The sequence below is a fragment of the Vitis vinifera genome, chromosome 7 (genome assembly GCF_030704535.1).
Source record: "Vitis vinifera cultivar Pinot Noir 40024 chromosome 7, ASM3070453v1".
Classification (NCBI taxonomy): Eukaryota; Viridiplantae; Streptophyta; class Magnoliopsida; order Vitales; family Vitaceae; genus Vitis; species Vitis vinifera.
Genome location: NC_081811.1, coordinates 24,437,760 through 24,451,324, shown reverse-complemented (window position 1 = coordinate 24,451,324; position 13,565 = coordinate 24,437,760). Strand labels below are relative to the sequence as shown.

At 36.8% G+C, this 13,565-nt stretch overlaps 2 protein-coding genes across 6 annotated transcripts in view; both read left to right on the top strand.

Moving 5' to 3' along the window:
- Window positions 1-2,540, top strand: part of LOC100251513 (kinesin-like protein KIN-14B) — a 35,433-nt gene extending 32,893 nt beyond the window's left edge. The window contains exons 20-23 of the mRNA XM_059738563.1: window positions 456-554; window positions 892-1,032; window positions 1,124-1,282; window positions 1,828-2,540. Of these exons, the coding sequence (XP_059594546.1) occupies window positions 456-554; window positions 892-1,032; window positions 1,124-1,282; window positions 1,828-2,283 (855 nt within the window). The 3' untranslated portion in view covers window positions 2,284-2,540. The remainder of the gene's footprint in view (window positions 1-455; window positions 555-891; window positions 1,033-1,123; window positions 1,283-1,827) is intronic.
- Window positions 2,541-3,146: 606 nt separating this feature from the next.
- LOC104878677 (GPI ethanolamine phosphate transferase 2) lies at window positions 3,147-13,337 on the top strand. 5 transcript variants are annotated; one of them, XM_059738565.1, is made up of 17 exons: window positions 3,147-3,316; window positions 3,396-3,486; window positions 3,837-3,881; window positions 4,015-4,182; window positions 4,276-4,360; window positions 4,439-4,545; window positions 5,130-5,210; window positions 6,981-7,033; window positions 7,125-7,227; window positions 8,649-8,792; window positions 9,506-9,602; window positions 9,933-10,158; window positions 10,304-10,370; window positions 10,519-11,532; window positions 11,997-12,089; window positions 12,223-12,506; window positions 12,811-13,337. In XM_059738565.1, exons 1-17 carry the CDS (start codon window positions 3,192-3,194, stop codon window positions 12,962-12,964), a joined length of 2,937 nt encoding a protein of 978 aa, XP_059594548.1. In that variant the 5' UTR covers window positions 3,147-3,191; the 3' UTR covers window positions 12,965-13,337. The 5 variants fall into 5 exon arrangements, with proteins under 5 accessions (XP_059594548.1, XP_059594547.1, XP_059594549.1 ...); XM_059738564.1 differs by having other exon boundaries at window positions 10,301-10,370; XM_059738566.1 differs by lacking the exon at window positions 3,837-3,881 and having other exon boundaries at window positions 3,153-3,316; window positions 10,301-10,370.
- The last annotated feature ends 228 nt before the right edge of the window (window positions 13,338-13,565 follow it).

Genomic DNA, 13,565 nt, shown 5'->3' with positions numbered 1-13,565 from the left:
TTACTACTCTTCTCTAGCCTGAGGAAATTGACAAATTAATCATTCATATAGAGTTTATGTTGGTCAGTTGATTGATTTTGAAGGTAACAAAGTCATTTGGTCTCCAGTTTCCATAGGTCATAAATAAAGTGTGAAATGTATTGTACCAAACCTTCTAGAGCAAATCATGCTCTCTGCTGCTTGGGGACTATACCATGATGTGCTGGTTTTTATTTGGTTGTATCTCTGCTGTATTCTGATCACCATAAACAGTTTTATGTAGTACCTGGTGTGTGTTTTTTTCTTCCTTCTTTCTAGTTATGTGTAAGCTTTTCTTCAAAGTGGCCAGATTTGCTCATGGTTGGTATTTTCCTGTGAAATGAAAATGAATTTTGATCGTGTTATCTCAGGATGAAACTGTAACAGTTCAAATCATTTGAAATAATTCCTAACACCTCCCAATTTCTTTTTCTTAGGATATTGCTGGTACCTTGGCAACAGAAGAGGCAGAAGACTCAGCGCAAGTGGCTAAGCTGCGTTCAGCTCTGGAGTCTGTTGATCACAAGAGAAGAAAGGTAGTCCTTTTTGTATTTCATATTGCCATAGATCTCTCTGCATGGTTTTACTTTCCCAGTTTACTGAAATTTATCTGACACTGATGGTTTAACCTTGTATAATCACACTGGATGTCTTGGTTAAACCCACTGCACTGATTCAACACTATCGTGATTTAGGTTTTTCTAATTTTTATTTTTATAAATGGAAAAATATGTGCAATAATAATAATGAGAGGTGCATCCCTGCTTAAAAAATGGAATTGATATGTTGTAGTATTTACATCAGTCAAAAAGAAAAAAAAAAAAAACTATCTACAAGGCATATAGTGACATTATTTTCTTTTGCCATAATCAGATTTTGCAACAAATGAGAAGTGATATAGCGTTACTAACTGTGGAAGATGGTGGTTCACCCATTCGGAATCCATCTACTGCAGCTGAAGATGCCCGGCTAGCATCTCTCATTTCCCTTGATGGCATATTGAAGCAAGTCAAGGTTTTTACCTTTGTACACACACTTCTTTATCCTTCGCTTTATAATGCTGTATATTGAGAAATAAGCAATAATGAACATATATTTTTAACAGGATATAATGAGACAATCATCTGTACACACATTGACTAGAAGTAAGAAGAAAGCGATGCTTTCATCTCTAGATGAACTTACAGAGCGGATGCCTTCCCTTCTTGACATTGATCATCCATGTGCCCAAAGGCAAATTACTGATGCTCGCCGCATGGTAGAGGTAAAGCGTTGTACTGCACAATCGCACTTATTGTTTTTGTTTTTATTTGTTTGTTTCATGCTTGCATAGGGTAGAGGATGGGTATAATAAGTTTTGTAATGATGCAAAAATGTGTGGTGAATGGTAAATTCAACTCTGGTCCATGCCTTTTCATTAGGTATGCATGCTATTTCTTGTCATGGTTATGATATTTGGATGCCATTTAGGTCCACCTTTCCAAACCTTGGACTTGTAATTACAAAATTGCAGGTTCTGATTAACTGTACTGTCCAACATGACAGGAATAAGATAGAACTGAGCTCACTTGTTGAAACCTTAAATGCCCTTATTGTGACCAAGGGGTAAGAAAAACAAGTAGGCTCGTCTAAATGCTATGAGAAAAGTCACAGACCAATTTCAAAAAAGCTTGTAAGAATATGACAGATTGACATTATTCTCCCGTAAATTTTCTTTTATCCATAAGAGGATGTTTAAGCATACTACAGATCTTGGTTGCCTTAATTTAACTCTAACCAGTTTTCTGTATCTGCCATATGTTGCTGCAGTTAATTCCTGAAGAAGATGATCCGCTTGAAGAAACATCCCATTCTCCCAAACCATTAACAGATTTGGGGTCTACTGCTGAGATTGATGTCGCACAATGGAATGTCCTGCAATTTAACACAGGCTCAACAAGTCCATTCATCATTAAATGTGGAGCAAACTCAAATTCAGAACTAGTTATCAAAGCAGATGCCCGAGTTCAAGAACCAAAAGGGGGTGAGATTGTGAGAGTTGTCCCAAGGCCATCTATCTTGGAAAATAAGAGCTTGGAGGAGATGAAGCATGTATTCTCTCAACTCCCAGAGGCTCTAAGCTTGCTTGCCCTTGCGAGAACTGCAGATGGAACTAGAGCTCGCTATTCTAGACTGTACAGGACTCTGGCCATGAAGGTTCCATCACTAAGGGATCTAGTTACAGAGCTTGAAAAGGGGGGTATGCTGAAAGATGTGAGGTCGTGAGGGCGGAGGAAGTCTCTTGGGAAATCATGGTTTGTCTGGTACCACTGATGGCTTTTTTTGGGTCTGTGTTAATATCATTTTGGGGATTTGCCAAAAGAATTTGGCATTGTAGTTTATTGTGTGATTCGATGTGATGTATTTTAAACCTGCTGTTGTAATAGTTACTGTGGATGGTATAATGTCTTTCTGAGGGATGATTATTTAAAAGCAATTTTTAGTGTGATATTCATTAATGTCATTTGTGTAATCATTAACAACTCTCTCTCTCTCTCTTGTGGTTTTTGGTTTTTCATCGTTAGGCATTTTGATTTCCAAACAGATTAATGTGGGACAATGCTAGTGCAGGCAAGTGCCAGCCATAAGATTTTTCCTGGTTTTTTTTTTTTTTTTCAGTTGCGAAAGTGAATCACATAACTGTTGTGGAATTAAGTGATACCTCATGTTACAGTCAATTACTATAGACACTGCCCAAATGTGAATTGTAGGATCTCCAGTGAAATGGCGGCCTCGCCATCACCACACCGTGACCATGCCTCTGATTCAATTCCAAAGCTCTGGTCTAAGCTTAAATCCCTTATAATTCCAAGCCCCAAAGTCTAATGGATTGGGTCTCAAATTATCAGGCAGTAGGCCTAGGGAGGGCTGAGTTGAGGATTATCTCGTAAATCCCACCAATTTTTGGAGAAAGAGAACCATTGTTACGTTGATAGTGCTGAAATAACATTTTTACAAGAAGAAAATGCTTCATCAATTGGTTCATGCTTCTAGGACAGGAAATAACTGGCAGAAGCATTTTAATTTAAATCTTTTATTTTTGGAGAGAATTACGGGAATGCCCTTGAAACGTTTTATACAGTCATACAAGTAGTCTCGCTCTGTTTCTACCGTGTTTGTGGGTGTCTCCCAGAATGCCGCCCTTAACCTGCAGTGGGTTAACGACATGTAGCATAGCAGCAGTGATTGTTCAGATGGTGGGTGTATCACTCTTCATGCTAGGCTTCTTCCCCGTCAAACCAACTCTCTCCGGCGTTAGGTTCGATTTTCTTCTTCTTCTTAATTATTCTCTCTCTTTCGTTTTTCAAACTTGTTTGACTCCCTTCCCCCAATCGCAGCGGTCCTGAGAGTTTTCGTCCACCCGATCACGAGGTTTACAACCTCACCACTCCGCTCCCTCCTCCTACTCATCTCAAATCCTTGTACCAGGTTTCATTCTGCTTCTATTCTGAATGATTTCTTCTTTTCTTTTTTTCCTCTTCAGATTCATCGGCTCTGGATTTAGATTTGGAATTGGGCCTTTCCATTCCATTTGACTGAACTATGCTAGAATGTAATTGCTGGCATTTGAGTTCTGGACTGGTGAGACTGGAAGTAAATGAATTATATGGTTTTGCCCACTGCCAAATCTCCCCTAATATCTGGGATACTGGTGGCGTGGGGCCAAATAAGAACAAAGCGTGTGGAAGTTCTTAATCTTTAGAGCTACCACATCCTGAGTTTACAAAGTGAGAAAGTTAATATGACTTGATTGAGAAGTCTATGTGTTTGCAATGCAGGAGTTGTCTGAGATTCCCCCTTCATTTGACCGTCTAATATTAATGGTATATATGTTCTCTTTCGTGTTATCCATCATCTGTCAAGAGTCAGGGCTTTGCTAATCAATTTTGATCATTTTCTGTTTATGCTATCTAGAGGTAAAATTTCATTATATCATCACAATCATGTCAATTTTAGGTTATTGATGGTCTTCCAGCAGAATTCGTGCTTGGAAAGGATGGTCAGCCTCCTTCCAAGGCTTTGACGGATGCTATGCCATATACTCAGTCACTCTTAAAGAATGGAATGGCTATTGGGTACCATGCAAAGGCTGCACCACCAACTGTTACTATGCCTCGCTTGAAGGTGACTGATGTAATTGTATTGCAGCAAATGCAGAAAATAAATGTCCATTGGGAAGTCTGTTTTCTCTTTACTCAAAGTGTTTTGTGTTAGTAGGCTATGGTTTCAGGGGCCATTGGAGGATTCTTGGATGTTGCTTTCAATTTCAACACACAAGCTCTTTTAGATGACAATCTTCTTGGTTTGTTGCTGCAGTCATTTTTTTATTTTTTAATTGGTCATTTAAACGTTCTTTTCTTAGTACACTATTATGTTGCAGGCCAATTTTTTAGTATTGGTTGGAAAATGGTGATGCTTGGTGATGAAACATGGCTTAAGCTGTTTCCAGGATTATTCACCAGACATGATGGAGTTAGCAGTTTTTATGTAAGTCTTTCACATTATCAGTATGCATGCATCTTTATTCTAGTAATTTACCTCTGTGATTTCTTGGATTTTATTTTTTTAACTTCGATAGTTCATGGTGCGTTGTACTGTTGATGTCATTTTATTGGCCGACTCATTTTTTCTTTCTTTTTTTTTTTCCTTGCTTTTAATCATAATAAAAGAACTTAACGGATTGGAAAAATGAAATAGGGTTCTATGTGTTTTAGATGAAGGTAGAAATCACATTTCAAATGAACAAATAAAGGATGAAAAAAATGATGTTGTAATCAGCTAAGGCTACTCTCTTACCCTGGAAGAGAAGTTCAGACCTTATGCCATTTTTTGGTAGGGGAACTTACAGGACAAAAAGGGTTACTCCCAGGTTGACCTTCCTTATTATTTAGGTAGGTCTCACAAAAATACTTTGTTTGCTGTGCATGTGTATGTGCTTGCCAGCTTCTTAGTGTAAAAAAAAATTGAATTTTTGCAACTTTTTCATGGTGGTTTGGGTATAACATATATGTGAACCTATAATTCTTCTAATGTTGACACTTTTTAATTTTAAGTAATACTTTTTGCAACAGGTTAAAGATACTGTACAAGTGGACCAAAATGTTTCTCGACATTTGGGATATGAGCTTAATAGGGATGACTGGGATCTTTTGGTAATTTTTGACCCTTATGCGTCCTCATGAATGCTGTGATTGCGCTTTTGTCGTGCGTTTTCTTCTTACCATACATCTAAAGCATTAATTCTTGTGTTGAGCCACTTTTTGCTTGTATTTTGAGTCAAAGGGCCTACTGCTTAATCTATGCTTCTTTTATTTTTTTAATTTTTATTTAGCTCTCTCTCTCTCTCTCTCTCTCTCTCTCTCTCTTTCTTTCTCTCTCTTTTTCTGTACACTTGGGTTTATGAAGGGTACATGAATCATTTGATGTTTACTGCTATAACATAGACACCTGCTCTATGAACATAATGATGCATATGAGCTTGTTCTGTTACATGATCTATGAAAGTTCAGGACTTCTATTTTTATTTCTTGGTGATCTTGTTTTTTGGGGTCTTTCAGAGCCCTTCTGGAGAATGGATTCTTGTAACCTTTCCAATTACAATGGAATCTTACTTATACCAAAAGTGTTCTTTGTGTATACCTCCTTGCTATGTAGCATGAATATAGGACACGCCTATGCAAATAGAGAAAATGCTAAAAGAAGCTGGACAAGGACACAAGAAGGACATAACAATATATGATATATAATTTTAATATTATATGAAGAATATATAAGTGTGTTTGCCATAATTTTTATACTAAAAAGCTTGGAAGAAAAAAGCTTGAAAAATACGATAGACGTCACTCTATAATATACATGTCTTAGATCTATATTATTTTTCCTGCTTCTAATAAATAGTTATGTCCTAATATGTCTCCACCGTTTGTTTGATTGGAAAAGGCCATGAATATGATGCAGCCAAATATTTTGAAATTCTGAAGATGTCTTGGACTATTCAACACATGTTTAGATTGTCTTGTTTGTCACTCTGTGTAGCAAGGACATGATTCAGTTTGTAGAAGTATCCATGCTACATGTTCTCCTTGTGTTTTCTTTCATTTCTTTGTTAGTTCCTGTTGATGCATTTTATATACCCCTTTTGGGTTATCTAATCTTCTCAGAATTCACATTTTGCTACAACAATTGTTATTGAAATTTGCACAATGATGCTTATGCATAAAGCAATTTTGATGAAATGTAAATTGTTATAGTAAGTTTCTTCAGCGTTGTAGTATTGACTGTATGTTGACTGTTTGCTATTATTTTGCTCTGTTTCAGACAATATCTTCTGTTAATCCTTACTTATCCAAAAAAAAAAATATATCTTCTGTTAATTCTTAACCTGTCTAATTTATTCTCACTACCACACAGTTCCACCCACGTCATTTTGTGTTGTCCCCTTTTCCTTTAACAACCTTCCACCTTTATCAGAGCTCTCCTTTTAACGATGTGGCAAAGTATAATAACAGAAGGGAATTTTATGGCCATTTAGTTGGAACAATGCTTTATTGAGGTCTGGGGCTTACTTCTTAGTTTCCTCTTGACTCTTTTCTAGGTTTTTCCTTCCAAGCTGAATAACACATCCTGAGTCTAAGCTTAATTTTGAAGCATGTTTCTCCTTCATCTTGTTTCTATTTTCCATGAATTACATTTGCACAATTTGGTGACTCTTTGAGAACAGTGGCTCATTTAGTGTTTATAACTTTCCTTTAGAATTTGTGTATAAATATTATTTTCTTAAAGTATCTGTATCCAATATGGGTGCCTAGATTAAATATTTGTGTTGGATATATAAATGCAAGTTTGAATGGTGAACTTAGTTATTCTTGGAAATACTTCTTTGTTCTGCTTTGGCTTGTTTCTTACTGAAGCTGTATTTTCAGATTCTTCATTACCTAGGCCTGGATCATGTTGGGCATATAGGTGGACGCAATAGGTAATGCCTTGTCTGTTACACTAGGTTTGTTAAATTTTCTGTTTTTATTATAGATCCTAATTTGATGTTTGTTCAATTATTTCTATTTCAGTGTTCTGATGACCCCAAAACTTATGGAGATGGATGAAGTGGTTAAGATGATCCATTTGAATACTATCGTACCTCAAGATGATATCAAAAGACAGACACTTCTGGTTGGTGCCATCTTGATTTCTAGTCTCCTGGTATTTCTAATTGATGCTTCCTTTGGGACCAAATCACTCTGTAAACATGCATATGCAGTGTGTTTAGTGAATTGCCATTAATGAAATTGTTGTAATGCACTATCGCTGATGATTGTAGCTCAAAATTTTTTTATTAGTTAAAGATTTGTCTACCTGTTAGTGAGATAAATCTCTACGTACATGCTAAATTAGAATTACAAACTTTTTTATTTTTTAAATTCTTATCAGCATCTTAAGATGCCCCAACTCATTTTTACACAGGATAGGATGTGTGGATTGCATGCTTGAGGAACAAGGGAAACTAACTTGAAAACTAAGCAAGTTCACCCTTAAGTGAGCTTTCCAATGGCCCAATATGGTTCCTATTTGGATCCAATTTTGTGGGGAAAATTGTATCACTTTCCTCAGACCAAGGATGATCAAGGAAATACTTTAGCTCTACTGTGACTTGGCAAAAAAATCTCAGAGTAATTGCTGTGATGCGCAGCCCACTTAGGGTTTGGGACTGATCAAGGGGAGGCATAAGGCACCCAATAGGTGGGGATAGAATCCATGTTGTTTCAATATCCTGCACCATGCATAGACAAGCTTTACAGGCTTCAAGCATGCTGCTTTTCGTGTGAATTCTTATCATTGTTGTTCCTCCTATATACTGGTGCTGAAAACCTAACACAATAACAGAGCATCATTCCTGTCATATGAACATGATAGCTACATGATTTGTAGTGGTTGAAGGTATTTTTACTCTGGGGGTCAAATAATTTGTGATATCTTAGCCTATATATTTAGTATGCCATCATATGCTGCAATGTCTGCTTGTCTATTTCAATCCCTTTTTGAGCTTCAATTTCCCATTTTTTTCAGTAACAGAATCTCCTAAAGTCTGCATTATTTACACTTGAGCAATTTCAAGACTGATATAAACAAACAACTCCCAGCCTCCCTTTCTCTCCCACCCTTAAAAAAGAATTCATAAATAAAATTATCTACCACAATCCTTCAGTTCGGGTTGTCATTTGTATTTACACCCCAAACTCGTGCCTATGTATTGAAGCAGCTTCACATGTGTGACCAAATATTTTTAGTTCTAAGTTCGGTCTGATTAACATGTTTCCATTTATTTCTAAGTTTGGTCCGATTAAGATATTTCCATGTGGTTATAGTTATGTAATAATGTTATGCTGCTTATGTATGCATTACAATCCTAGTTTGGGCTCACAAATTTGTACTTAAATCTGTGAAATCCTGACTGTTATATTACTCTATCATCACTTCATTCAACAACTCTATGTTTGTTCTGGGCATAACTTTTCTTGTGGCTCTAGAATTGATTCCATGCAAGAAATTGAATTTACTTACCTATCTGTCCCTGTAATGGATTACATTTGTAGGTGGTAGTCAGTGACCATGGCATGACTGACAATGGTAATCATGGTGGATCTTCATATGAAGAAACTGATTCCTTGGTTCTATTTATTGGTCCAACAAAGTATGCCTCTGATTATGCATCGGCAACCCATAACACAGCTTACCAGGTTAGACTGTAGGGCCTTTATGTTTCTGTTATGCCATGATGAGTTTTAATGGATCCCATTTTTTTCCTTTAATCTTTACCAGAAACTCTTCTAAGTTCTAACTGGTTTGGCTTGAAGTGCATTTGGGACCAATCATTTTCTTTGGCCTCGCAAATCTAAATTTTAAATCAAATAAGCTGCCTAGAGATATACTTGTCTGTGGCTGATATTAGTAAGAAGGTTAGAGTTTGTAGTTTCTGATTTCATAATCCCAAGAACTTATCATGGTGTGGCAGAGTACTTATGGTATGTTACAGGTGTGATATTTTCTGCAGTACGTCAAAGCTTAGGCAGTTTTAGCAGCCAGAATGAAATTTTCAGTATGATTTGACCGCATCTCACATTTTGCACTGTGTGAAAGCACTCTGTCAACTGGAATGTGTATTATCCAAATAGGATAAGTCACTGTGGTTAACTAAGAGTTGGACTGGATATCTTATTGTCATCATTATTAAAGAAAGCATTGCATTAGTATTTTGTCAGCATTTTCTTCATGTTTTCATCAAAATGATGACTTTGCCTCATTCTCTGTTATGCCTTTTTACTTATTGGCTTCAAATCTTTTTTGTTTGTCAATTCTTATGTAGCATAGTTTATTGTTCAGCAGATAAATTCACATGGGCATTGAGGTGGTTATGCCTTTTCATCACTCGCCTGTTATTATGGTGATCCAGGTTGACATTGCACCAACCCTAGCTCTTCTTTTTGGTGTGCCGATTCCCAAAAACAATGTTGGTGTCCTGATTGCAGGGATTTTTACTTCTTTAACAGGTTAGATTTCTTTATTTATCAGTTTTTAATTTATTGATTGTATGAAAGACTAGAACAAGGAGAAAAAAATACGAGAAAAAGAGGGCAAGAACCAAATAAAAAAACCCAATGTAATTGTGGTTTTCATAGTTCAGAATTGTCTTGGTCCTAATTTTACTACCGCGACTATTTCTAGTGGTCTATTTGAAGCTGCTTATAAATTTATGATTGGGAATAACCCTCTGTGTTCAATTAGTTACCTGTGTGTGATGCCTCAATTTTTTTTCCCTCATACCCTTTGAACTCTATGTTTCCATCCACCACTTTCCTCTTTGCACTCATTGGCTGCAGATGACCAACAACTGCGGGCATTAGAGTTGAATTCCTGGCAACTATTGAGATTACTGGAAGCACAGTTACCTGGTTTATCTTGTAGAAGTTTCAATTCTGATGGCTTTAGTGATGATCAAGGGTTAGGGATCAGTAAATGTAGTGGTAGTATGGATGAGATGTTTTGTTGCTTGTATAGAAATGCTAAATTGCTTCACAGTTCATGGAAGCTTAAGACAGTCTCCAGGTAGCCTTTAAATGCTCTGACTCTAGTATTTGCATTATGTATTATATTTTATGAAATAAATCTCTACTAGAAACATTGCTGATCTCTGTTGCTTTTTCTTTGTAATTTGTGTAATTCGGTTTATGGATAATGATGACCACAGCAGCCCTGTTGCAGCATATCATGATTTCCTAAAAGCTGCAAGTGAGTGGTTGTCACACAGAGCCACTGATGTATGTGTAACCTCTTTTAACAGTTATTTAATTGATTGAAAGTCCTTCCATAAAGGTTACATTTTCTATGGGTGAAAATGAAGATATAATTATTATCTTTTTATTTTATTTTATTTCCCCCTTTATTAACAGTTGTATCATTTTGCAGAAACCTGTTAATCTTCTTGCTTATGGAGTTGCAGCAATGATCTTATCATGTGTGATACTGTTCACCCTGATATTTTGTCTTTGCAAGGAAGTTGATCTTAGAGAAAAGCAACTATTTTCTGACAAGAATAGAACCCAAGGGTGGCATTTACACGAGACTTTCACTTTGGGTGTTACCTTGTTCCTTGTTATAAGCATGGGGTCTAGTTCTATGGTAGAGGAAGAGCAATATATTTGGCATTTTATGACATCCACATTGTATTTGTTATTATTCCGTAACATAATACAGTCCTTCCCAGCAGGAACACTGCAAAGTTCAGTAAGTGCAATCAAGGGACAAAACAAAAAATGCTATTTTCAAATGTGTTCCCTCTTTATGCTTCTTGTTTCTGGAAGAATTTTGAGGGGCTGGCATCAAGGTGGTGTGAATTGGACTAATCTTCCTGACATTTCAAAGTGGCTTGAACAGGCTGGGAGTGATTACATAAAATTGATCCATTTAGGCGCAGGGCTTCTGTTGATCAGTTTAAGCTTATTTGGTATATCTTTATTGAAATCAAAGAGAAATTTCATTTTGGTGGTTCAGTTAGCCTTTTCTATACCTGGGTTGTTGGTTTTGCAACATATTATGAAATATCAGGACAGCACTTCTACAGCATCCAGTTATGGGGCTACCTTACTAGCACAAACAATTTATGTGATTCTTGGTATCATGACAACTGGAACTGTTATAGCCTCACCATGGTTTATGCCTGTTTGGATTTCTGAGACCTGCTCAAGCTGTAATTTCTACTTTTCAACATCTGTTTCCATTGACGGTCAAAACAAGTCTCTCCTGATTGGATTGAGAGATTCTGTCTACTTGATTGGGTGGGCATACCTATATTTTTGGTGTCTTCTGCAGATGTTGCTTCAACAGCCAATTAATTCAATGCCTATACTATTGCTTCTCATGCAAATCCTAGCCAGCATGTTGTATTCTTCCAATGGCAGGACACATAAGCAGTGGGTTGAGGTTAGTCATTAAATCCTCTTACTTTGGCAAAGTTCTGGTTTTTCTTTTGTATGTTGAAGCCATGATAAGTGATGATGATGGAAAGTTCTCAAGGTGAGCAACTGTGGTTATTTCAATCAATTGTTAGACTCGAGGATGCAAAATTTTTACTTAAGTTTTCCAAGAAGGAAAAGCTAATTAGGGGCTCTTATTTGATAGTGGATATAAAATGGTTCTTTCAGAAAATTGTTCATTCTTGAAAATTGAAAAAAAAAAATGTCATGTTTGCTTTTGAGTTCTCAATTGTTAAGTGTATGCTTTTTTCAGACTGCAAAAAGTAACATTTTAACCTTTTTCTAAAAGATGACTAGTTTCCATGAAATGTTGTTATCTTCTTCTTCTTTGAAAATTTGGTGGTGGGGTGGGGGGGGAGATCGACTTCAGTTTGAAGTTCTAATGCTGGGAACTTTGTTTTGTTCTCTTAGGTTGCTGCAATATATTATCTGGGAATGGCAGGCCATTTTAGTCTTGGGAACAGCAATACACTAGCTACAATTGATGTTGCTGGAGCTTATATCGTAAGTCCTCTTTCCTAGTGTAGTTGATCAAAAATACTTTTTCATGCATAAATCTTGCTGGTTACTCTTTATTTGAGGCCAATAAGCCATCTTACCCCTCCTAACATGGTTAGATTGTTCTATAAATTGCCAGGGCCTCTCAAGTCACTCAACATTACTTTCTGGCATTTTAATGTTCATCATTACCTATGCATCTCCAATGTTGGCTCTTCTTAGCATGGTGATGTACATCTCACTGAAGGACCCAAGCTATTTTGTAATTCCTCAGAATGCAGATTATGGATATCTTCTTAAGATGATGATTGGCTGCCCTTGTCTGGTTCCTCTGTGCTTGAATTCTGTTCTGTTGACTGCATATACCGTTGTGTTGTTGCTGATGAGGAACCATTTATTTGTCTGGAGTGTCTTTTCCCCAAAGTAAGTCTTTAATTAAGTGCAAAAATTGAGTTAGTAGTCTATATATAATGCAGATGAAGAGTACGTAACTTTCTTGATAGGGAAAAATAATTCTTTGTACTAGCCTTTGGGTGGAGTAGTACTATTACTCTTCAAAGGGTGAAGAAACTCAAATCAATTTATAAGTTACAATCATCTAATTGGGTTTCTTTTATTTTTAGAGAACTCATTAATGATTCATTAAATGGCTGGTCAATAGGTCAATAGGGGAGTGTTTGGTTTGATGATGGCCTTTGTTCATTAACATTATCCATTCTCCCCACAGGTATCTGTATGTTTGTGCTACAACTGTGTGCGTATATGTGGGAGTGTTTGTTGTGGCTGTAACTGGGTTTTATACATGTTTGGTCTTTGCCATGCGGAGAAAGAGGCAGGACCCCTTCAGCAATGAGATGGGCAAGAGCTTGATTGGTGAATAGTCCAACTGTTAGATTTCTGGGTACCAATTCATGTGGTTCATTCTGCTTTCTTTCTGGGCTTTGTTTGATCCTTGAGAAAATCCTGCTGGACTGGACAAGCGATGCGATGGAGGATCTGGTTTGAAGAATTGATAAGCAGCTTCTCACATCACTTTTTGGTCAACAAAAGCTCCCAAGAGAGAATACCATTACCATGATTTCACCATATTTCCAGGCAAAACTACTTTTATTCATTTATTTTGGCAAAAATGTTGTGTACAAACCATCAGATTACAGCTTTATTGAGATGATAACGGAGCTTAGAGATATTATTTACAAGTAATTGTTTTACTCTGTATTTTGAGCTAATGCAAATTCTTCTGTTCAAAGGTAAGTTTGATTGGGATTTTGTTGAATTGAACTGCCATGGTGATCAGAGTGGGAGGTTCCAACTTCCAAACATGTAGCCATCCCCATCTGACATTGTGCATACAGATCATCGGGAACTCAAGACGGTCAAACAAAACTTGATCCGGAAGTCTGACAAAGCACTCGGGAATTGATGGCTGCTAATAGCCCCCCCATGAATAGCTGCCGCTTAGGCTGCCTTGGCATATGATTA

Coding starts and splice junctions, on each gene's coding strand:
- LOC104878677 (XM_059738564.1), top strand. CDS start 3,192: ATGCCGCCCTTAACCTGCAGTGGGTTAACGACATGTAGCATAGCAGCA. Junction 3,487..3,836: donor ATCTCAAATCCTTGTACCAG/GTTTCATTCTGC, acceptor TTTGCAATGCAG/GAGTTGTCTGAGATTCCCCC. Junction 4,546..5,129: donor ATGGAGTTAGCAGTTTTTAT/GTAAGTCTTTCA, acceptor TTTTTGCAACAG/GTTAAAGATACTGTACAAGT.